The 26,251-nt window shown below is 36.1% G+C and overlaps 1 protein-coding gene across 6 annotated transcripts in view; it reads right to left on the bottom strand.

Annotated features, from left to right (window-relative positions):
- Positions 1–26,251, bottom strand: part of ZNF385D (zinc finger protein 385D) — a 949,103-nt gene that overhangs the window by 22,715 nt on the left and 900,137 nt on the right. For 5 of the 6 annotated variants that reach the window (XM_057546008.1, XM_057546007.1, XM_007173878.3 and 2 more), the window contains one exon: positions 7,470–7,703. The exons of the other annotated variant lie outside the window; for it this stretch is intronic. In XM_057546008.1, coding sequence (XP_057401991.1) covers positions 7,470–7,703 — 234 coding nt within the window. The remainder of the gene's footprint in view (positions 1–7,469; positions 7,704–26,251) is intronic. 6 annotated transcript variants of the gene reach the window in all.

The following is a 26,251-nucleotide window of genomic DNA, read 5'->3' as shown; positions in this document are numbered from 1 at the left end:
AATAGACGCAGAAAAAGCTTTCGACAAAATTCAACACCCATTTATGATAAGAACTCTCCAGAAAGTAGGCATAGAGGAAACTTACCTCAACATAATAAAGGCCATATATGACAAACCCACAGCCAACATCGTTCCACTAAGATCAGGAAAAATACAAGGTTTCCCACTCTCACCGCTATTATTCAACATAGATTTGGAAGTTTTAGCCATGGCAGAGAAGAAAAAGAAATAAAAGGAGTCAAAATCAGAAAAGAAGAAGTAAAACTGTCACTGTGTGCAGATGACATGATACTATATACATACAGAATCCTAAAGATGCTACCAGAAAAGTACTAGAGCTAATCAATGATTTTGGTAAAGTAGCAGGATACAAAATTAATGCACAGAAATCTCATGTATTCCTATAGACTAATGATGAAAAATCTGAAAGAGAAATTAAGGAAACACTCCCATTTATCACTGCAACAAAAAGAATAAAATACCCAGGAATAAACCTTTGTAAGGAGACAAAAGACCTGTATGCACAAAACTCTAAGACACTGATGAAAGAAATTAAAGAGGATACAAACAGATGGAGAGATATACCATGTTCTTGGATTGGAAGAAGCAACATTGTGAAAATGACTATACTACCCAAATCAATCTACAGATTCAATGCAATCCCTATCAAACTACCAATGGCATTTTACACAGAACTAGAAAAAAAATTTCACAATTTGTATGGAAACACAAAAGATCCCAAATAGCCAGTGCAATATTGAGAAACAGAAAAAGAGATGGAAGAATCAGGCTCCCTGACTTCACACTATACTACAAAGCTATAGTAATCAAGACAGTATGGTACTGGCATAAAAATAGAAATATAGATGAATGGAACAGGATAGAAAGCCCAGAAATAAACCCACACACATTTGGTCACCTTATCTTTGACAAAGGAGGCAAGAATATACAATAGAGAAAAAACAGCCTCTTCAAAAAGTGGTGCTGGGAAGACTGGACGGCTACATGTAAAAGAATGAAATTAGAACACTTCCTAATACCGTATACAAAAATAAACTCAAAATGGATTAAAGACATAAATGTAAGGCCAGACACTGTCAAACTCTTAGAGGAAAACATAGGCAGAACACTCTATGACATAAATCACAGCAAGATCCTTTTTGACCCACCTCCTAGAGAAATGGAAATAAAAACAAAAATATACAAATGGGACCTAATAAAACTTAAAAGCTTTTGCACAGCAAAGGAAACCATAAACAAGATGAAAACACAACCCTCACAATGGGAGAAAATAGTAACAAATGAAGCAACTGACAAAGGATTAATCTCCAAAATATACAAGCAGCTCATGCAGCTCAATAACATAAAAACAAACAACCCAATCCAAAAATGGGCAGAAGACCTAAATAGACATTTCTTCAAAGAAGATATACAGATTGCCAAGAAACACATGAAAGGATGCTCAACATCACTAATTATTAGAGAAATGCAAACCTCACACCATTCAGAATGGCCATCATCAAAAAATCTACAAACAATAAATGCTGGAGAGGGTGTGGAGAAAAGGGAACCCTCACACACTGTTGGTGGGAATGTAAATTGATACAGCCACTATAGAGAACAGTATGGAGATTCTGTAAAAAACTAAAAATAGAACTACCATATAACCCAGCAATCCCACTACTGGGCATATACCCTGAGAAAACCATAATTCAAAAAGAGTCATGTACCACAGTGTTCATTGCAGCTCTATTTACAATAGCCAGGGCATGGAAGCAACCTAAGTGTCTATCGACAGATGAATGGATAAAGAAGATGTGGCACATATATACAATGGAATATTACTCAGCCATAAAAAGAAACGAAATTGAGTTATTTGTAGTGAGGTGGATGGACCTAGAGTCAGTCATAGAGAGTGAAGTAAGTCAGAAAAAGAAAAACAAATACCGTATGCTAACACATATATATGGAATCTAAAACATAAAAGAAAAGAAATGGTTCTGAAGAACCTAGGGTCAGGACAGGAATAAAGACACAGATGTAGAGAATGGACTTGAGGACAAGGGGAGGGGGAAGGGTAAGCTGGGACGAAGTGAGAGAGTGGCATGGACATATATACATTACCAAATGTCAAATAGATAGCTAGTGGGAAGCAGCCGTATAGCACAGGGAGATCAGCTCAGTGTTTTGTGACCACCTAGAGGGGTGGGATAGGGAGGGTGGGAGGGAGACGCAAGAGGGAGGGGATATGGGGATATATGTATACACATAGCTGATTCACTTTGTTATACAGCAGCAACTAACAACAATGTAAAGCAATTAAACTCCAAGAAAGATGTTAAAAAAGAAAAAAGAATTGTAAGAATCTAAAAAAGAGTAGATATACGTTTAACTGATTCACTTGGCTGTACACCTGAAACTAACACAACATTGGAAATCAACTATATTCCAATAAAAATTTAGGAAAAAAAAGGAAAAGGAATTGTAGCTCCAGTCTACTGTCTGATAGAAACTTCTTTGCTGATGGAAATGTTCTTGATTTGTACCTACCAATATGGCGGCCTTTAGTCAGAGACGCTCTTGAGCACTTGATATGAGGTTACTGCAGCTGAAACTGAACAGGTAATTAATTTAAATTTAAATAGCCACCTAAGGCTAGTCGTTATCATATTAGACTGTACAGCTCTCCTGCTCAAGTATGTCCTGCATGAACATGCGTAACATGGAGGCCTATGGGGCTGAATTGGTTTTTTAAACATTTGTAGAAAGTTTGAAGAAGGCACAACAGCAGACTTGTGATAGAAGAGTCTGTATCTGTATTTCCCATCCAGTTGAAGTCTTACCATTACCCTAGATGATGCTGAAGAGGAGTGGCAGATAATCTTTGGGCCTTAATAATAATAAGGCCATAAACATGGACCACCATGGCTGACTGGCTTAAATGAGTTTTGTACCTGAAACATGAAAGGACAGATCTCTGGATGAAACAAGTCTTTACACATTCTCTTCCTGAACACAGAGGCACAAACTAGACCAGGGCTTCCTAAAAGGCAACTCCTGTGCTTTGCTCAGATTTATACTCTCAGTGAGCAACACATGGTAGACAATCAGTGAAGATTAGCGAAGTATTAGATATTTATAAAGCTCAAAAAACACAACAAACTCTCTGGAAAGAGATTTATAAGTTCAGGCTCTGAAATGGTATAAGTCAGAATTTACCTCTATCGGCTGAGTAGTTTCAATTTACTTGTGCCTCAATGTCTGTAGCTATAGAAAAAAAAAATATATCTCCTCTACTGAAGTATTGTATTAGATGCATTTTTTATCTTAAGGATTATTTCTGGCACGCCCACGTGCTCAAGAAATTTTAGTCAATCTTCTTCTTAACATTGATTTTATGTTTAGGCCAAAATTTAGAAATTCCATCCTTTGATAACATGTCATTTCTATATATTAAAACTTAGTGAGCTTAAAAATAAGCTCTGTGTAGGGACAGAAGAGCTGGAATGAGCTTAGTGAAAATGATCAAATGTTACCACTTTAAGTCATTACCAGAAAAATCTGCCCAAATTAGTAATGAGGGCTAATTATAAAACATTCCAAAGTTTTTTTCAATTATATAGAGAAAATCATCAAAAATAGCTAAGCAAAGCATTACCTAGTAGGATGTTTGGGGGGAATTTCTTTAAAGAAAAAGACAAAACATATCTTTTATAATACACATCTATAACACACAAATAAAAGGAGCCTTCCAGATCTCTTGAAAAGAGTATGTCCTCTTAGGGTGTTTCAAGCACTCTTAGACTGTTTTGTGAATCACGTGAAGTAAGTCAGACAGAGAAAGACAAATATCATATGATATCACTCACATGTGGAATCTAATTTTTTAAAAATGATACAAATGTAGTTATTTACAAAACAGAAAGACTCATAGATTTTGAAAACAAACTTATGGTTACCAAAGGGGAAATGGCATGGGAAAGGAAATTAGGAGATTGGGATTGACATATACACATCACTATATATAAAATAGATAACCAATAAGGACCTACTGTATCACACAGGGAACTCTACTCAATATTCCGTAATAACCGATATGGGAAAAGAATCTGAAGAAGAATGGATATATGTATATGTATAACTGATTCACTTTTGCTGTACACCTGAAACTAACACAACATTGTAAATCAACTATACTTCAATAAATTTTTTTAAAAATGCATTTTCCAAGATTAAGAGAAAAACATGTTTTGAAGGTGGCTGGCTTCCCATGAACAGACCGTAAGTGCATAACTCTCCGCTTGGTGCTATAGCCCTGATTCCATGCCTATGATGTATTTCTAAAAGGATAAAGAAGAAAAACACTTAGAATTACAATTTAAATGCAAAGGACACATCTCCCCATGCTGCAGCCTGGTTGCTTCTGAGCAAAATTGATATTCAAACTTGGTTTCCCGAAAAACACAGCCCAATCTTAACAGTATTTTCCTAATATCTGGCTCTAAGAAGTAATTGGAGAAATCTTTTAAAGTTATATTGACAGATTGGGGGTGAGTGAAGGATGCAGTGGGTGGGGTGGTGATTGTGGTCTGCCCTGTGTGTAGCTAGGAAGGGGGTCCTTAAAGAGAATTAGAGAACAATGATTAAATGGACTATCCCAAGGGGGTGCGCTTTCCACCAGCGCCATGATCTGGTAACTAAATAATGTCGGTGATAAGGACTCTTCCCTGAAGAATATTTCATTGGTCTATATTCTAAACAATGGAGGTGGTTACTGCTGAGATTTAGTATGTACTAAATTAGCACATCATCTGCTGCATGGAAATTAGTTTGTAGAACTCTCCATTTTACGGTCATCCCCAGAAACACACAAGTTCGGTTACAAGCTTTAGTTTCACTAATCATTTCATAGCAGTTCGAAATCCTTTGAGCTCACAAAGGCTGCAATTCACGCCCTTGGGTTACTACCTATGTTTCATGAAAACAGCAGATTATAAATGAATAATGATAGTCCTGAGATTGTAAAGATAAGACACAGAATTTGAGTTAATTTAGTTCTGTCATTCTATGTGATCACTTGAAGGTTTTAAGGGTGAAAGAGTGGAAGCTGGGCGGTGGACCGGCTTTGGTGGGTAAGGTCCAGTTTGCCCACGTTGGTAGCTTGCTGTGCTGGCCGCCTTCCCTGCCCTATCTCCTTTCCCAACTCCACTAACCTGGTCCCTTCATCTCCCTAAAAACTATTTGCCCTGACATCCTTATCTCAGAGTCTGCTTCTCATGGAACCCAAACTAGAACCCACCACAATAATCCTATGATGAGACTTACAAGGTCCACTCCTACTCCTGACAGGAGAGGGACATATGCAGAGCCTTGCCCTCTACAATCACCCCGCAGGTTTACCAACATCACACCCCAAGGGGAAGATCTCTGAAGCAGGAAGGGAAATACAGGAACCAAGAACCCCAAGCAGCACCTTGGAGGGAAGGGGAGTGGCCGCAGTCCCCCGAATGGGCTGAAGGCTTGGAGGGGACACCCTTAGAAAGGGACTCAAGTAAGGGTGACAACCAAAATCATGTCTTAAACTTCCAGGTGAGATGGTTACACTAGTTCTCAGCTCTGCCTGCAAAACACTTGCCAGGTTTTTTGTTTTGGTTTTTTTCTTTTCCAAAACACTATAGCTTCCCAGGCCCTGGATATATAATAAATCAGAATCCCAGGATGTAGGAGATATATATATATATATATATATATATATATATATATTTGTATTTAAATAAATATAAATGCATTTATATATAAACATATGGATATATTTTACATTCACATAAAATATATATATACATAAAGCTCCAACGGCAATTCTTACACACGAACCAGAGATGACCATAAAACTGTAATATGGAAAATGTTGACCTGATGTGATATAAACAAATAAGTCATCCCTTCTTCGCCTCCTAATCAGATGTTTCTGATCAGAATTCGGAAAGGACATCCAAGTTCTTCGTAAATTAACTCCAACCTCAAAGGCTATGGTTTGTTTATCTGTCAAAATAGATCCTCCCTCAAAATGAATGTGTTTCTCTGTCACTATGGGGGGATGATCAAGAATTCTGGAAAAGTAAATGGATTTCCAATGATGCCCATGCTTTCCCAGTGATCTCACATTCAGGAAGAACATATTCGCAGGAGTAAACAGAGGACAAATCTGAATGATACAGATTCTGACTTGGGGCCAGATGCTATTCTGTGTCTCCCAGCCCCTGAACTCATGAACTCTCCCTGACTACAACTCATGTTGCCTGCAGCAGAAGGATGTGTGTGGAAAGAATTGTCCTCCTTCTGCAATTACCCCCTTAGAGTCTTGAAGTCAGTACTTGAATATTACGCGTGCAGCACAATGATTGGTCGATGACGCCATCAACACACAGCTGCACTATTAACTCAGAGTATGATTCACAAATGATTCTTTTTCTATTGTAATTGCTGACAGAGTCCTCGCAATGAACCCAGTCTTTTAGAGAAAAACTGATCTTGGGACAAAGGGCTGGCTAAAATCTCAGGCAGGACATAAATAAATAAATAAACAAATAAAACAATAAAATCTTTATCTATTTAAATCGATATAGATATACTCTATATCTGTATCTAGTTAGATAGGTTTAGATATATATATATATATAAAACATCTTTAAATATAGATATAAACATAGATGTATAGGAAGAGCAGGTAGATGGAATCAAAATATATCAGGAGAGAATTTCACCCCGGCTTACCAGTATTTTCTGTTATGCTATATGAACATTTAGTGTTAGTTAGAGAGACCTGGGTTTGAATGGCTCTGTCACCTAACTGGTCATGTGTCTTCTCTGAGCCTCAGTCAAAACAAAGGAATAATATCTTTACGTTGTCAGAAAGAATCAATAAAATATTATATGTAGACATCATGGCTGCTTCTAAGAAGTATTTTCTTAAGTTTAATTGTCCAGCTCATATAGATTTAGCCCAAACAACATTATTTGCCATAAAAACCATAATAGGGAGATTTTTAACCAAAAGTGAATGGAGTTACGCAACCAACTTTTGCAACTATATTATTGGTGCAACTTCAGAAAATTTCAGTTACAAGCAAATGTGTGGAAGTAACATAGCAATCTAGAAATCATATAAATGCAAAGCTGACACTTCAGAATTATATTTTAGTGTCTCTCTTAATGTTTATAAAACACAAACACACATCCATACACACAAACACATATACAGCATGGCAAGGGAACCCTGGAAACCCTCCCTTGCCCCCCTGTAAATGACACTTTGCTTGTCATTTTTACTTTTTAATGGTTAATCAATTCCATGTAATAATTGCCAGTTTTCTGCCTCCCCCTCTGTCCCCTGCTGCAAAAGATCTAATCTATTCAGAGGAAGATAATTGCAGAGCTGTTGAGACAGAAAATAAATCGCTGCATCTCACCACTGTTGTGCGCCTCCAGCTGTGAGGTGGAGTTGACAGCAACCTTGCATAGAGAACAGTAAAGCAGCCGTTTTGCCTTTTCTTCCTCAGTCTCCGTGGAAGGACAGGAGCTATTGCCAGTAGCTGTCGTGGGGCTTTTCTCCACTTTAGAAGTGATCTCAGTTGTCATAACGCTGCTTTTGCGAATTTCCACAGTTGTCGTCGTTGATATTGCTGGTGTCCCTGTGGTACTGTCTGCAGTCAAAGTAGCACAGAAGAAAAGGCAAAAACAGTGGTATTACCTTCCCCTATTCGAAAGTGTATCCCTAATATTACATTCTGCTAATAAGGATAAGAACAGCTAGCAATTGCTGCTTGTCAACTATGTGTCAATCATCTCCTGAGGAAATGTACATAGATGACCACTTATAGTTTTGTCTATTGATATAACACATTCGGACAATTCTAGAAAATATATACAAATAGGCTTTAACGTTTTTCTATGGGGTAAATAAACATGTTCACAAATTTCTCTGTTAACATATGGCCTTAGTAAAATAATCTTTACAGTGCATTGTGCTTTGTATATTTCTACAAGGATGGCTTAAAAAAAATAAAATGGAGGATAAATGTTTTTAAGATATCTTAATTTTTCTTTACTACTTGTCTTTCTATTTTCCTTCTACATCTCTTTCTTTAATTAAAAAATAGGTAAAATAGGTACTGATCCTCCTGTGTATGCTTGGGCAAAATATAGAAAAAAAAAGAACCCTGATATCATATCGCTTTGGCCAGATCAAAGGTTTAGAAAATCATTGCCTTATTTACAAAGAGTTGTATATTGGACAGGTACAAAAATCATCCATATACAAATAAGACGAATTCTAATCTAGCATAATTTATTAAATGTATGCTCTGCACCAGGCTGTGTTCAGGGAGCTTGTGACACAAAAGTATTCAAACATCAACAGCCATTCTTTATAATTCTTTATAAGGAATTCACAGACTGGTCACACCATGTTAATGTCACAGCTTTCAAGAGCTTGATGACCAAGAAAGTGTTGATGCGCTGTAACCCTACAACCCTTCTGCCTCTGAAGTCTGATTCTAAAGCTGGAGAGGTCAACCTCCAAAGTAAGACTACCTTGTCCTAACTTCACTTGGGTGTACACAGCTCCCAACCCAAACAGGCTAGTTAACACGATGTCAGCAATGTCTGCCATACCCAACAATGAATTGCAAATGAGCCCTATGCCCTGTGCTTTCTATTTTTATATTACTTTTTGCTGCCTCCTGGCTGGCTAGTTCTTAATCTCTTATTCAAAATATTCCCAGGCTGTCTCTCCAGCCACAGCTGCTCTTGGAATTGTTTCTCATTCCATATGCTGCTGTGGTCACTATCCAATGCCACACTGTAAAGGACAGTGGTCTACCTGCAATGAAGTGTTGTCCTCATAAACGCTTACTTCTTTTTAGTTTATGTTATCAAGATGCCTTGTAACTTGGATTTGCCCTTTGATCCAGAGAGAGAGGTGGGAATATGGGTGAGGTTGCTTATGGCTTCTTTCCCAAATATGGCATCAGACACACTAGTCAATCAGAAGAGAAATGGGCTCTTGTGGTTTTTTTTTAATTAATTAATTAATTTTCATTTAAAAAATTTTATTGAAATATAGTTGATTTACAATGCTTCAGGTGTACAGCAAATTGATTCAGTTATATATATGTGTGTATATGTATACATATAATATATACTTTTATATATGTGTGTATATATATATATATTCTTTTTCAGATTCAGGTTGAGGGCTATTGTATAAAACGATTCATCTGGCTCTTCCCTTTGCCTGACACTTCCTATACTTTTAACCACTTATTTAGCTGTAAGACCATTAAGTAAGTCCCCTGCAGTGTCGTGGAGAATATCCTCCAACCATGTTAGAAAAAAAAAAAAAAGAAACATAGTGCCATGACTAGTCTCTCTCATGGCTAGAAAAAATAAATAAAATTATCCTAACACCGAATTTTGCCACCAGAATACATTTATTTCCTTGAACACTGAGAGGCCCACTTCCTGATTAGTGTTTACTTGCCTACTAAGATACCAACATTAAAATATCAGGTAATTGCCAGAAAATATTTCTGAGACTCTAGATATGGCATAAAACACAACAACCAACTTGAGATGGTCCAGTAGGCATCATTGCACCCAGCAAACTGGAAATTATTCCTTGAAAGCATGTGCATGAGTGTCTGTGAACAAATAGCAAATGGCCAGTTCATTTGCTAAGTGTTTTATATATGTAATTTCATTTAACTGTCACACATACTTTTGAAAATGAAGAAATTTCAGAAGTTAAGGAAACTTCCAAATGTCACACAAGTAGTATATGGTGAGTCAGGACACAGTGTTTCATGGAATTAAGAAATTAGGGATTTGGGGAGAAATGTATTGTGAATGATGCTCTTGGCCATAATAATGAACCTCCATAGTAAGGTCACAAAGAGTAGTGGGCTAAAACCACTCAATTGTTTTTATGATCAGTTCTATGGGAAGTGACAACCATAAAGACAGGTATAATTAAACTTATTGTGGCCACTTGCTGGAGCCAGAGTGTGATACTGTAGGTGTTTATTTCATTTAAATCTAAATAAGGATATCCCTAGTAGTACCCTACTTCTAACAATTTTCCTCTGGATTGACAATGTTTATTTTATGTCTTGATCCGAAAATTTTACATTGCATAGATTACAGTAATCTTAAGCCAACTTCTCTATTTACAGTGAAATTCATAACACAAGTATAGAATAAACATAACCATGGATCTTCCAATCTCTGTGACAGCTACATCAGCGTCATTCCTAATCCCAGAGGATAATGTACATTTATACCAAGGACACCAAAGATTAGAGACACCAGACTGTCTATGTCCGGGGCTTAGTGAAGTATTAATATCGATATTTCTTTAGGCAAGTCCCTTGCAGGAGACAGGCTTAGGGGAATTAGTATCAAAATGCTTAACTTCCAGCACTTCTTACTTTGTTGCATCTTTCAGACCACATAGCTGAACAAAGATCTGCGAATTTTCTCAGGCTTGCAGTTAGTTTGAAAGAAATACAGTTATATGCTTGACATTAAATTTCATATGTAGATCTTGAGTCTACAAAGATAAGAGTACTATTAATTTATAAAAAGACATGAATTTTTCACTTACTCTTCATTTGCCAGTAGTAAAGAGGACTTTTTTTTTTTAAAAGTAAAGTAAATATATTTTAAGATTATGCCACAAAAGAATCAACTATTTCATTTAGTTGGCCCTTGGTATCTGGGGGTTCTGTATCTGCGGATTCAACCAACCAAGGATCGAATATATTTTTTTTAAAAATCCCATAAACTTCCAAAAAACAAAACCTGAATTTATTGTGGGTAGGCAACTATTTACATAGCATTTACATTGTATTTGCAACTATATAATGTTACATTTGCAAAAACATAATGTTACATAATGTTTACATTGTATTAAGTATTGTAAGTAATTCAGAGATGATTTAAAGTAAATGGGAGGATGTGTGTAGCTTATATGCAAATACTACGTCATTTTATATAAGGGACTTGAGCATCCATAGATTGTGGTAACCACAAGGGTTCTGGAACCAATCTCGTGCAGATAAGGATGACTGTACTTTGCATAGAAAATTACATATAGCAAAGATATTTTCCTTAGTATGCTACATTAAATTACCAATTATACATAACACCTATCCAGTCATTAAAATAAAATTTTATATCATTGATCATGTTAATAGCATATACTCTTGCTAGGATGTGGTGAGGATTACCTCTGTGATCTTCCTCCTAAAACTCATAACCCCTGTCTAACCATGAGAAAAGCATAAACAAACCTAAATTTAAGGACATTCTACAAAATTCCTGACCAAGAGTCCTCAAAAATATTAAGGTCATCAAAACAAGAAAAGTCTGAAAAACTGTCACAGTCCAGACAAGTCTAAGGAGACAGGATTACTAAATATAATGTGGTGTCCTGGTTGGGATCCTGGGGCAAAAAAAAAAAAAAAAAAAGAACGTAAGGAAACTAACACAACATTGTAAATCAACTAAACTCCAATATAAAATAAGAAATTAAATTCAGAAAAAGATGTGGTACATACACACAATTGTAACAGTCAGATGAAGAAAGACAAATACCATATGATTTCACTCCTAGGTGGAATCTAAAAAACCAGAACAGAGGAACAAACAAAAGAAAACAAAACCAAACTCATAGATACAGAGATTAGATAAGTTGTTACCAGAGGTGAAGGGGGGTGGAGGTGGGCAAAATGTCTAAAGGGGGTCAACTATATGGTGATGCGTGGTAACTAGACTTATGTTGGTGATCACTCTGTAGTGTATACAGATGTTGAATTGTAATGCTGTTTACCTGAAACTTATATAATTTAAACAAATAAAAAAGAAAACAAAAAAAACTTTAGGTATAAACTTATGAAATCAGAATGAAGTATGGACTCCAGGTAATAATATATCAATATTTGTTCATTAGCTTTGACAAATACACCATAGTAATGTGAGATGTTAATAATAAGGGAAACTGAGAGCATATACGGGAACCCTCTGTCGTGTTTTGTACCTTTTCTGTAGATTTAAAGGAGACTAAAATTAGAAGTTTATTTATTTTAAGAAAAATAGAATTATAACCAGTCAACAAATAGTGCATCATTTCAGTTACTTTCTAGAATCATAGTCAAAAGGGATCTTAGTGGTTTCATGGTATAGCTTTCTAGGTTTTTAGATTAGGAAATTTCAGTAAAACTGGGACTTGACATTGCATCTCCCAATTCCAAATCCTTATTGCAATTCCAGATTGTTATTCTATGTTGCAATGACTCATGTATTTGAACTTCCCTCCATCAACATTTATTGAGCCGCTATTTTATGCTAGGAGATGGGAAGGATAATAGATGCCCATTATGTGCTGAGTGGTTCAAGAGACATCCCATAATGACTTGGAATAATAATAATAATAAACTTAACAACCTTTATCAGTTTTGTCCGTTGCTATATCCTTGCACTTATACTTGGCATAAAAAGCCAGTCAATAAATATTTATTGAAAGAAAGCAATGAATGAATAAATGAATGAATGAATGAACAAAACACAATTATAGCTTATGATGGTAAAAACAATTTCAAAGCATTTATAGGTATTAACTCATTCAATCCTCATAAAAAACTAAGAGGATAAATTAGGAGTTTGGGATTAATAGAGACACACTACTATATATAAAAAAGATAAACAAGGACCTACTGTATAGCACAGGGAACTACACTCAATATCTTATAATAACATATAATGGAAAAAAATCTTAAAAATAATATATATATAATATATAATATACAAAGTAATATAGAATATATAAATATATGTACATATATATGTGTATATATATATATGACTGAATCACTTTGTTGAACACTTGAAACTAACACAACACTGTAAATCAACTATACGTCAATTAAAAAAAACAAAGATGGGCATACCATTTTTATCCTCATCTTAGAGAAGAAATTGAGGTCTGGAGAGATTTGGGAACTTGCGCAATGCCAGAGCTGCCAGCTGAAGTACAATGATTTGAATTCAGACAGTCTGGCTCAGAAGCACAAGCTCTTCATTTATTTTTCATTGCTAAAATTTTGATTTTGTTCGTAAAAGAACTGACTATATCCCTTTCAGTTAATTCCAATTAGTCGTGATTTATTATGAGTGTTGGAAGATAGAATCTTAAAAATTTGACTTAAAAAAAACTGAAGTTGGCCCGAGCTAGAGTCAATCATGTATGCCCAATCACCCATTTATGCTAATGTATTAAGTTGCTGGAGTCCATTTAGAAGGAGAGGAGAAAAAAAAACCTACAGCTCTCAAACAACCTCTTCTGCAAAATGATAAGAGTAACGCACAAGCCTTCCTTATTGCACTTTTTTCTTTTGTCTTTTCCAAAAGATGCAAAACTAGAATAACGATTCACTTTTCTTAATGTTTCCCAGATTCAGATTTCTTTGCGCTATTCAACCAATGACCCAATGGGAACAATCTATGTGACTGGGAGTCGAAAAGAATGGGTGCATTCCAGTGGGAAGGAACGGTTTGAGATGGCTGGGGTTTGCATTTCTATGCCGTTTTTCCGCCAGTGCCCTCGAGCAAACATTCATTATTGTAACTGTCACTATTTGGCTTTGACATCAGAACAGATTGTTAATACTTTGTGGAATGGGGCTTTAGTGGAGAATGAAAGGAAAATTGTCAGTATTCAGAGTGGCCCATTTTGGCCCTCGTTCTTATATAAAAACACTGTAAATACTTTTTTTAAAAATTCAAAAAGCATAAGAAAAGATTCCAGAAAATAATCAACAACTTGAATTCTAGATAATAAAATGAAACAGCCAAGTTACATGGTCCAGGTAAGAAATTTATTCTCTTAGTTACAGACTTCATATCCCAACTGAGAGAACCAGATGTGAGTTATTTAAGTTTCCTCCCAGGTAACAGAAATTAATAGTATGTCCCAAAGATAATCATCATGTTTTCTGCTAGACTGAAGACCCAGAATGATACACAATTTATTTCCTTCTTCTCTGTGTGAAATGAAGTCTCAACCAGGCTTGCTAGCAAGTGAGAACAGCTGCTTCCTCTTAAATATGCTGACATTCTGAAGTATAAAAAGGTGCTTCATTACAAAAATTTAAAAATCCCAAGTTTTTAGAAATTATTACTGGTGGTTTCCTTCCTCTGGATTTCATCCAATTTGATCAACATTGACCGGGCATAGTACCAGCCTCTTAGACACAGGCAGGAATGGCCCCTGCACTGGCCTCCACGTATCACAAGCCACTGAAACAAAAGTCTATTTTTGCATTTTTTTGATCTTATAAAAACACTTTTTAGACAGTTTGATAACCAGCTGAGCAAATGGAAATTTTAATTAGAAAGGGAAGTGAGAGTTGGACTGGTGCCCCAAAGGCCAGAGTATCGAGTCTGAAAGTTCACAGGTTTGTGTGTGATTGTGTGCATAGATGTTTATGATTTGTGCATCTATGTGTGTGCATGTGTGGTTATGTGTGTGCATGCGTGTCTATGTGTGTGCATGTGTGGCTATGTATGTTGAGAGGTAAAAGGAGATCACAGCCTCTATCTGGAAACCAGAGAAAAAGGTTTGTTTTCAAATCACCAATCACCTCAAATCACCGAAAGGTATGTCTAGGCGAAGTCCCCCCAAAACATTCCCTCCCTCTTTCCGCTATGGTGATACAGGAAATGCTTAAAATTGCTTGGGAATCCTGAGTCCACAAAATGAGGTTGGGGAGGAAGGATGCTTCCCCAGTGGGCTACCTGATTGGGGTGGGTCCAGTCACCACCCAGAGGGCTGGCTTGGGGCACAGCTTCTGCCCTGTTTCTGCAGAGCTGTGTTATCATTCGGTAGGGCTCAGGGCTGACTCAGGCAGGGAGATTCTTTGACCTTCAGGCCACAAAGACAATCCCTGGGTAAAGGCTGGGGGGCTGCCAGGGAAGCTTGAGGTACAGCTTGTAAACATTTAGCTATACAGTGCATGGTCTCCATTTGAACTCTTGTCTTGGCCCTGAAACTTTTGGGGTGGACCTGACTGAACGCTCATGTGTCAGACCCTGTGTTAATCACTGGAGGTTAAAAAGTAAACATGATGTACTCAGCCATAAAAAAGAACGAAATAATGCCATTTGCAGCAACATGGATGCAATCAGAGATTATCATACTAAGTGAAGTAAGTCAGACAAAGACAAATATATGACATCACTCATATGTGGAATCTAATTTTTAAAAATATGACACAAATGAACTTATTTACAAAACAGAAACAGACTTACAGATATCAAAAACAAATTTATGGTTACCAAAGGGGAAACATGGGGCGGGGGAGGGATAAATCAGGAGCTTGGGATGACTGTACACACACTACTATATATAAGATAGATAACCAACAAGGACCTATTGTATAGCACAGGGAGAAAAGAATCGGAAAAAGAATGAATATATGTATTTGGGCAACTAATCACTTTGCTGTACACCTGAAACTAACACAACATTGTAAATCAACTCTACTTCAATAAAATTAAGAAAAAACCAAAGGTAAACACAATGTCATTTGTATACTAGAGTGTCAGGGCCCCAATACCACAAGAGGGGAGGGAACAATGGATTTGCTCTCTTTGAGGAAGTAGAGCAGGAAGAGCCATCACCAGAAAATACCAGAAAAATACCTGTACTTCAAACTCTAACTTTATCACACCTCCAAAGTTCTGTTATTTGGAAGTGCCATGCAAAAAGGGATCCACTGATTAAAACCCTTAATGTCCTAAGGGCTCAGGTGAGTAATTCTTTCTACCTTGACATCCTTTGAACTAGAGTTCCCATGTCTTTTGTGCATCAGAAACTATAGGAAGGCAAGCGATTTCAAAAACTTACATAACAAAAATATCTAACTGCAACTTCTGAGATGTGTCCCAAAGCTGCCCAATCTACCATCTGTTTGAGGCAATTACATCAAGAGTAGATTCAGACTCAGGGATCCTGGTGATTGATCTGTTGAACTCACTTCGGGCCGTGTACACCAGGTGCAGCTTAGAACATAAATTATTCTGCTGAAAACTATTTTCAGAGCCTGTTGAAAGAAAGAGCTGATTCAACTTCTGGATTTTTCCTCTTGAAGCCAGGACTCATTAGTTTCATGGGGATCGGCCATTTTTTTAAGAGGATCATGTGATTTGAGAGGGTAATGTGGGATTACTTTCATTTTATAGGAACATTTATCAGGAATTTAGGTTATTCCTATCAATTCCTAAAATTGGCGGGGTTGGGGGCGTGGTAAGAAGGCTAGAGAATCAGGTTGTTAGGTTAGCGAATGATGCAGAAGCCCTCAGAAGGTGGTGGTGGTCAGAACCTGATCAAAGGATGCTTGACTTGGGACAGGAAGTAGAGATTGGGGCTAACGTGAAGGAAAGAAGGCAAGAGGACCAGGCCAAGGAGAAGGGAGATCAGAGGCTCTGGAAGCACCAAGGGCTCAGCAGGGATTACCCAGGTCCTGGGGAGTTAGGCGGGATCCAACAGTTGGCCAACGGAAGCTGAGACCTACTTTGTATCTTCTAACCTTAAATGTCCTTGACATCAGAGGGAGGTCTCTAGTTTGTTTGTTTATGTATTTATTTATTTATTTTAAACTTCTAATTTTATATTGGAATATAGTTAACAATGTTGTGTTAGTTTCAGGTGAACAATGAAGTGATTCAGTTATACGTATACATGTATCTATTCTTTTTCAAATTCTTTTCCCATTTAGGCTGTTACATAATAGTAGTTTAAACTGGGATTTCACCAAGTAAAAGCAGCATAAATCTAGGCGGTAGTCAGCGCCACCCCACCCCCCCCCCCAACCAGCCCTACACACACACCCAACAGGAAAAGGCAGACAATGTAAAGGAGTGAAGCTGGGAAATTGACACTGATAGAATTACTCACCGTGGTAAACTGGAGAGCACATAACTCCACAAAAATGGGGGAGTTCATTGTACACTTCTGGTCAGCCATCTTAGAAATTGATGCCCCATTTTACCAGATGCTTTGATTATTATTTTGGTGAAAGCCAGAAAGTTTCACGTGCAATTTCCAAATTTTAAGTGTTAGCAGCTGTGTGTGTGTGTGTGTGTGTGTGTGCGTGTGTGTGTGAGAACTCTTGTGGACCACAATCTTCTCTGTGGGCTGTGGGCTGCCACTTTGAAAGGTGCTCTCGCGACACTGTGTCTGTGCCCCAAACCCTGCTCATTTCCACAGTGGTTCTGAGATGCTGGGCTTATGACTGGCCTGAGGCTGTCCCGTCAGAAGGCAAGGTCTCTATTCCAAGGAGAGAAAGCTGGTTAGAGTTAGTCTTATATTTTTCTTTACCAGATAGTTTGCCCTCATTTCTTTCTTTCAAGTTCACAAAGAGAGACTCATTCTAGGGCAGGAGCCTGACATGCCTCGCCAGCTGTGCATAAAGGATTATGACTTAATATCCCAGTGTCACCTCAACATGACATCTCAATCAATATCTTATCACATTGCAGCCTTAGTTTCTCAAAGTCAATGGGGATTGTATTCCCTACTCCTACAGCTTATATTTAATATACTCCATATGCAACTATAACAAAGCTTGCTAGATATTTGGTAATTGATAAATACAGAGGCTGCTGTCAACAAATTTGTTCTGTTAGGTATTTGCCTTTCTTTCAAAAGTTGAGGTCGTACCCCCATAAGGCACTAGACTGAACATCGGCACAGTGATATAAATAGCAAATCTATGACCTGCTAACCTAAGTTTTCAACCTAAATCATTTTCACCTTATAATTTTCTTTCACTCTATTTTCTCTGTGCTCTTTTGGCTGTCACAGCATCCAACAACGATGCAGCCAAGATGTTGGAAACTTTTGTGAATCAAAACTCATCCTGTTCCTGTAAACTAGTGGTTCCGAAACTTTACTATACATTGAACCACCTGGAGGTTTAATCAAACACAGATTGTTGATTACCACCCTTAGAGTTTATGGTTCCTAGGTCTGGGCTGCGGCCTGAATATCTTTATTTCTAACAAATACCCCCATGTTTTTGCTGCTTCTGGGCTGAGGATGACACTTCAGGAACCACCACTGACAGACCTGTCAACTACTTTCTGGTTTAGCTTAATTGGTCTCAGCACTAGAGCTATAATGACAATTAAATAGAAAGTCATGAATGTAAAAAAAGGGAAATAGAGATTGGGTGACCAAGGTCCTATTTTGCCTGTGACTAAGGGAGTTTCTGAGACATGGGATTTTTAGTACTTTCAGGGAAAGTCCCTTGCAAGTCAGGACAAGTTAACCACCCTAAGAGGGAATTCAGAATAAATTAGAGAACAACTCTTAAAAAATATTTTAGATACCTGAACAAGCAATGACTATCTCTGCTGAAAGATGCAGTTTTGGGGCTAGATGTGATTATAAATGAGGGAGGATGGAGACAATTCAGATCCTTGAAACAGAGAAGAATAACTATGGGGCTTAATTAACCTGCCATTTAGCCTTTAAACCAGGGGCTCTTTTGTAAGATACAGTCTTCTCTTCCTAACTTAGAATCTGTGTGTTTCCAAGGAAATTTGTTTCCTACACCACTCACAGAATGTATACTTCATCCTTTCCAAACATAAATTAATCCAAAGTAAATTAATTCAAAACTAAGTTATTTGAACAAGTATCATATGATTTCACTTATATGTGAAAAGTGATAAATAAAAATGATACAAATGAACAGAAGCAGACTCACAGACTTAGAAAACAAACTTATGGTTACCAAAGGGGAAACATGGGGGGAGGAAGGATAAATTAAGAGTTTTGGATTAATATATACATACTACTATATATAAAACAGATAATCATCAAGGACCTACTGTATAGCACAGGGAACTCTATGCAATTATTTTGCAATAACCTATAATGGAAAATAATCTGAAAAAGAATTGATATATGTATATGTATAACTGAATCACTTTGTTGTACACCTGAAACTAACACAACATTGTATATCAACTATACTCCAAAATAAAATAACAAGTAAATTTTTTTTAAAAAGCAAAAAGCAAACAAACAAAAAACCCAGGTTACTTGGAAGGCAGGACCGCGAGGCCTTGGGAGAGTTGATTGAGTGGGTTCGACCACTGTACATACAACTGATAAGCACCAAGAAGAAGGGGTGAGTTTTGACAGAATCTGTGAACTTTCTGATAAACATTACAAAAGGGAAAGAAAGAGGAAGACAAAAAGAAAATCCATTTATTCCAAAGCTATTTTAAGTGGCTCAGATGCCACTAAAAGGCATAGGAAACTGCCTTTTTGGGTTTCTAATAGAGTTTTTTTTTATTTTTATTTTTTTCCCTTAGTAAGGCAGAAGGAAAAAGAAAATCTTTCCAATACGAATGGTAGTTCCCCTCTTTCAAGAGTTTTCTGCAAGGAAAAAAAATTGCTGCATGCCACAGTGACACTTCCCATTTCTTTAACGAGGAGACACGCGTATTGAAAAATTTCCAATCTGGCAAAAAGTCAAGGCAGAGTTTTACAACAATTGCCTTTGGTAGTTTATCTGTTATATTTGTAAAGCAATAATCTTCCTTCTGGCTGTGTGCTTTAGGTTAAAACTGAGGGTTTGCCTCGTGTGCTTAAATCTATAATATCTATTTAGAATTAGGACATGATAAATCATGAATTTTGAAAGCTTTTACTAATTGAAATTGAACACAGAGTGAGGGAGAGCCTGCTTTCTGACTAGTGAATTTAGAGCATGTGGAGAATTGAGAATGTGGAGACAGTCACTCCAAGCCATCTAGCTCACAAATCCTTGCTGTACAATCCTGTTAGGAAGCCCAGATAATTAAAAGGAAGTAGTAACTGTCAGCTCTTCAAATTTTGTTGTACCGCAGAACTGTCCTGAAGATAAGAAAACAAGCTCTCATCATGGATGGCACAATGATAAAATATTTAGTGTGGATATATTTTAGAACATTAACCCATCTGATCTGGGGCATTTTATAGTATGTCTAAGAGTTACTTAGTAGTTTTCATTACAGTGTTAGCATTTCATAGATTGACTATGAAGAAAACATTTTAACCACCAGAAAGATACCACGATGTAACTGTTATATATTTGCCACACTCAGACATGTAGAATAATTTTTATTTTTTTTTTTAATTTCAGAGGACCAGGAAAGAAGTTTTCAGAGAGTAAGTTCTATTGGACAAATTATGGGAAATGGTTGGCAAACATGAGAGAAATATAGAGAAAGAGAGGACCTTTAAAAAAATCAAGAAAACATATTATATATACATATATTTTTCATAACGAGTTTTCAACAACTGCTAGGCATTCCATTTAAACTATAAACTGTGTTGTCTCAAGACTCAAACTACCCAAATTATTTCACCCAAAACAGCAATTTATTATTATTTTGCCCTCATCAGGAAGGGCAAGAAGACGGGAGGTCATCACATAATACAATCACTTTTTGATAAAATTTCTCTCCTTGAAGAAGCTGTTTCCATGTAATGTTAATATACCTCAGCCAAGAAGATTTTTAAGAGTTGGAGGACACATAAAAATTAAGAAAACTGTGCACATCAAAACGAACAGGAGAAATCAGAATTCTACTCATTATTTCTTTAAAAGTTGGCTGCTGAAAAATTAATAGAACTGCTTGGAAATCATAAAATTCTGGAGCAAATGCTTCTCTTCACAGCAAACCCAACAGACCTATTTCCAATATTCCTTTTTTTAGCTACAGAAACCATATAAACCAGATTTTCATGAAATTCCAGGTATAGAATTTTCTCTCCTATTATAATCTCATAAACTATTACACAGTTCCAGAAATTCCAAGCTACAGCAGACTGCCTCTTGCACAAAATCTCATCATATTATGAAATCTTCTTTTTGTTGTTGAGAATACATTGATTGTAATTGTATCACCATTTCACCAAAACACTAACTGAAACACTAAAAAACATATGTCAATCTCTCTTTTGTCTAAATGATGCAGAATAACCATTTGGATTTTCCTCAGGCCTTACTGAAGAGACTAGTTATTTTGGCTTTATTTCAACAGCTTCAAATCGAATTATTTATTTTGAGAATATATTTAAGAAAAAAAAAAAGGCTTATTCTTGGTTAGCTCTATCAACTAATATTTAATTCAACACTTTAAGATAAATATATTTTTAAAGTGGAGCTGTGTTAATAAAGAATACACTGTAGAAAAATTAATTTAACAATAAATTTTTATTATCTCTGACGGTTAGTCAGTATGGTAATTCTGATCCTGCAGAATGTTAAATATTTTTACAGCTACAAAGGGATAGAAATCTAGTCTCAAGCAACCTGACCTCTCAAAGGATGATGGCAGTTCTATTCCATTTTGCCCTTTGGGAACTCATTTCATGAGTCAAATCAGAACAGTATATTAGAAACAATTTGATATGAATAGAAGTTCTGAGATTTCATCATTAATTTACATAAGATACTTTAAGTATATAATTCTTAAGCCTCAGGAAAGAGTCATTATTTTATTTAGAATATATACTTCTATAACTGTTTTTTTAATTTAATTTTTAGTTTCTATCGGAGTATAGTTGATTTACAATGTTGTGTTAGTTTCAGGTGTACAGCAAAGTGATTCAGTTGCACAAATACATATATTCGTTCTTTTTCAGATTCTTCTCCCATATAGGTTATTACAGAATATTGAGTAGAGTTCCCTGTGCTATACAACAGGTTCTTGTTGATTATTTATTTTATATATAGTAGTGTGTATATTTTAATCCCAAACTCCTAATTTACCTGTTTTTAATGATCACTATTTCTAGTGATCACTATTAGATCACTAATAGATCACTATTTCTATTTCTATCACTTTGAACTCAAACCCAACTGTGAAAATTAAAATTAAAAGCCAGTACTCTGGGTAAACCACTTTGTTTTATAGATCACTTTTTTAAAGTTAATTTTCTTGGGAGAGAAGATTTTCATCCTATGTATCCTGTTTTCTGTAAACCTGTTTTAAATCAACACTGGGTTCTTTTGAAGAAGTTTCGCTAGAAGCAGAAAAGCCTATTGCAACATGTGACTGACTCCATTCACATCCTTTCTGGCAGCCTCTTGCTTGGAAGGGAAGCCAGGCCAAGAATGTGAGCAGTCCAGGGCTGGATGTGTGGAGTCAAAAGTCTGGGTGGGCAGAGAGTACCACATTGACGCCTGGCACTGGGAAGTCTGTTGCCAAGCAGTCCAGATCACAGCCAGGTCCCGACAGCCAGTTCACAGGGCTGGAGAGAGAAGTCGGAGCCAGAAGGCAAGCTGGGTGAGAAGCAGCAGCTCTGGGGTATTTGAGGGCACGACTCAAGACCATGGCAGGTAGATGATGTAGTGACCGTGTCGGGTTATTTTTAGCATAATGGCTTTACCTCTTGGACAGCCCTGTCATGGTTTTACTGAGGAAAGAGTACTCATGGCTACTACCTGCAAGGGCAGGAGAGGCAGAGGAAGAGATGGGTGTGTGGGTCTGGTCTTTGGGTCTCATGCCCCTGGATCACACTGGGATGAACAGGCAGGTAGAACAAGGCTAGGCTCAAGCTCCTTTATTTTTTCCTCTTTTGTTCAACCTGCCTACTCCCAACCCCATCAAAAATAACAATGTAAATAATTAAAATAACACATGTATGTATGTATCTCTCCCTTTGAGGTTTTAATTTGCTCCTGTAAGCTACCACTCATTGAAGGCATTTCTAGAGAAAGCAAAACTTTAAACTTCAAAAACTTTCCAGGTCAGCTGGGGGGTGCGGGAAGTGACCAAGGATTGGGCATGTCGACACACAGAGTTAAGTTGTATGATCTGGTTCATCTTTTCTCAGAAGCTCATCCAAAGAACATCATTGTTTAGGTCTAGCTTTGTAAAAATACAATGCTCTTTACCAAAACTGAAGCCCCATATAAATTCACCTAGGTATTTTAAGGGGACAGATAATCCTAAGAGTTGGGGAAATTCTTGAAGAATGTGCTTAGATATTGAAAAAAATAATGTATTGTAGTTTCACTTTATTTTTACTCAACACACGATTTATGTGCTTTTAGCATTGCCATGCCATAATATCAGTAATCATTTGCTTTTTACTTAACACTTCAGAAAATCTCCACTGTGACCTAACCTTCAAAACACAATTCCAAAGCCAGTAGAAGTCTCTTCACTGCTTGACTTGTCAATCTGGGTTGATAAATGTTTCCTCAGACTGGAAGTTTAATTAACTTAAGTTGAATAGATCTGAATGAGATAGAAATTATTTGTATTTGCTTATTAACTCTGTTTTTGGCAAGATAAGAGAGAACTAGAAAGAAAAGAAGCAAGAGAGAAAAGCAAGAGAGCCGTGTCTTATTTGCCCTTCTAAATTACAGATTTTATAAGGAAGGAACTTTTGTGAGTTTCTCCTCTTAAAGGATATTTTTATCAGTCAGTCCAGATGGATCAATATGATGAACCAACCCATAGAATTTGGATGAAATTCTTCTCTTTCGATCTTTGAAGGTCCCATCATCACAGATGTTCCATTTCTACTGAAGGATAAATCCTGTTAAGATTTCTGAGGTGCTAACAGAAAAGGTGCCACCAGATATGATGATTTATGAACTCTGATGTGAATATCACTGAAACACACAATGAATGGTAAATGCCAAAGAAGTCTACAGATGATTTTGCAAGATATATGTTATACAATACACCCAAAATGACAGATAATGCATCACTCAAAATGAGATAAAGACTGCTTCTTCAACTACTTTTATGTGTCATTATTTTTTGCTATTTTAAATTTTGCATGATACAGAGTGGCTCTCTCTAGGTAATCCAACAATCTAGCTGCCTCGTTTTATAGGTCCTTACTCTAAATGTCATTACTGTTACAGGAATCAGCTATCTGGTATAACAGTACACTTTCTCAAATGTAAACCTAAATAATTACAGAATTAAACAAATGTGTTATAAAGAAACCTTAAAAGATACAAAATAATAGTAATGTCCTACATTTGTTTGGTCTTTATGAGTTTTCAAACATATTTTGTAGACTCTTCTTTTTTTATACTCAGGAAAATACTGTGAGGTAGACATTGGGATTCTTATTTTATAAAAGAGAAAACTGGCTTACTGATATAACATCACTTGTTAGAACCATATAGCTATTAATTAGGAAAGCCATTATCAGCACCAAGATTTTTTTAGGGTTTATTACCGCCACCTGGTTAAAAGAAAAATCTTTAACAGCAAGAGCTAAGTGTAAAAAAAATTACATAATATCAGTAGGACATTGCAGAATCATATAGAAGTAATTTTTTATTTCTACAAAAATATTATTGCTAAGACAATGTGTATGACTAGGACACACTATATATTTAATTTAGGACTAATTTTATAGCATTTAGAATAGAGGCATATATTAACATTTTTGTGTGGTAATATTACTATATTATTTAAATTTAATGAACCATGTTAGATTTTAATAGCTTAACATAGTTACTAAGGTTTCTAGCCTTACTTTTAGAAATTATAATCATCTAAAACATAAAAAAGACAGTATCATTTTAAAATAGGGGTTAGATACCATCACTCTTCTCCTCAAACTACCACAATGATGCCTTATTTCGCCCCAAGTCAAAGCCAGTGTCCAGCTAAAAGCTTTCTCCCTTACATCAGGGGCAAGACAAGGATGTCTCTCTTGCTATTGCTATTTAAGGCTGTACTGAGAGTTCTAGCCAGGACTATTAAGCAAGAACAAGAAATAAAAGATATCCAGATTGTAAAGGAAGAAATAAAACTCTTTTTTCAGGAGGCATTATCTTATATATAGAAAATACCAAGGAATCTACCAAAAAAAAAATAAATAATAGGTCTAATAAACTAGTGCAGCAAAGTTGCAGAATACAAGATCAATGTACAAAAATCAGTTGTGTTTTTATACACTAGCAATGAACAGTCTGAAAACAAAATTAAAAAAAAAATTATTTACCACGACATGTAAAGAATAAAATACTTAGGAATAAATGTAACCAATGAAGTGCAAGACTTGTACACTCACAACTATAAAACATTACTGAAGGAAATTTTAAAAACCTAAACATGGAAAGACACTTTTTTTATTCATGGATTGGAAGACTTAATATTACTAAGATGGTAATACTCCCAGAAGTGATCTACAGCTTAAATGCAAAATCTATTAAATTCCCATTGGCTTTTTTTTTTGGCAGAAATTGACAAGTTGAATGAAAGTTCATATAGAAATGAAGGATCCCAATAATGCTTTTCAATACTGAAAAAGAAGAATATGTAGGAGTACTCATATCTTCTGATTTGAAAACTTACTAAAAAGCTACAGTAATCAAAACAGTGTGGCATAAGGATGGACAGATATATAGATCAATGAAATAAAACTGAGAAATAAACCCATATGTCTGCAGACAAGTAATTTTGACAAGGGTGGTAAGACCATTCAAAGAGGAAATAATAGTCTCTTCAACAAATGGTCCTGAGACAAATAGATATCCACATGCAAAAGAACAAAGTTGGACCCCTGCTTCATACCAAATACCTCTCAAAATGGATTAACAACATAAATGTAGGAGCTCCTATAAGGAAACATACTTGTAAAGATTTGTGACCTTGGATTAAGTAATGATTTCTTAAAATGATATTAAAAGCACAAGGATAAAAAAATAGATAAGTTGGACTTCATCAAAATAAAAAACTTTTATACACAGAATGGGAGAAAATATTGGCAAATCAATTATCTGATAAAAGTCTATTGTTCAGAACATATAAAGAACCCCTACAACTCAACAATAAAGAGACAAACAGCCCAACTAAAAGGGGGAAAAGTGATTTGAATAGAAATGTCTCCAAATAAGATGCAAATGGCCAATAAAGACTTGAAAAGATAGTCCACATCATTAGTCATTAGAGAAATGCAGATCAAAACCACAATGAGAAATCATTTCACACCCTCCAGAATGGCTATAATAATGATGAAAAGTTAAATTTAAAAAACAGAAAATAACAAGTGTTAACAAGGCTGTGGAGAGATTGGAATCCTCATACGTTGCTGGTAGGAATATAAAATCATGCAGGGGCTGTGGAAAAGATCAGTAGTTTCTCAAAAAGTTAA

The sequence above is a fragment of the Balaenoptera acutorostrata genome, chromosome 4 (genome assembly GCF_949987535.1).
Source record: "Balaenoptera acutorostrata chromosome 4, mBalAcu1.1, whole genome shotgun sequence".
NCBI lineage: Eukaryota > Metazoa > Chordata > Mammalia > Artiodactyla > Balaenopteridae > Balaenoptera > Balaenoptera acutorostrata.
The sequence above is the reverse complement of the archived record's forward strand: the minus strand, read 5'-3'. Positions and strand labels throughout refer to the sequence as shown.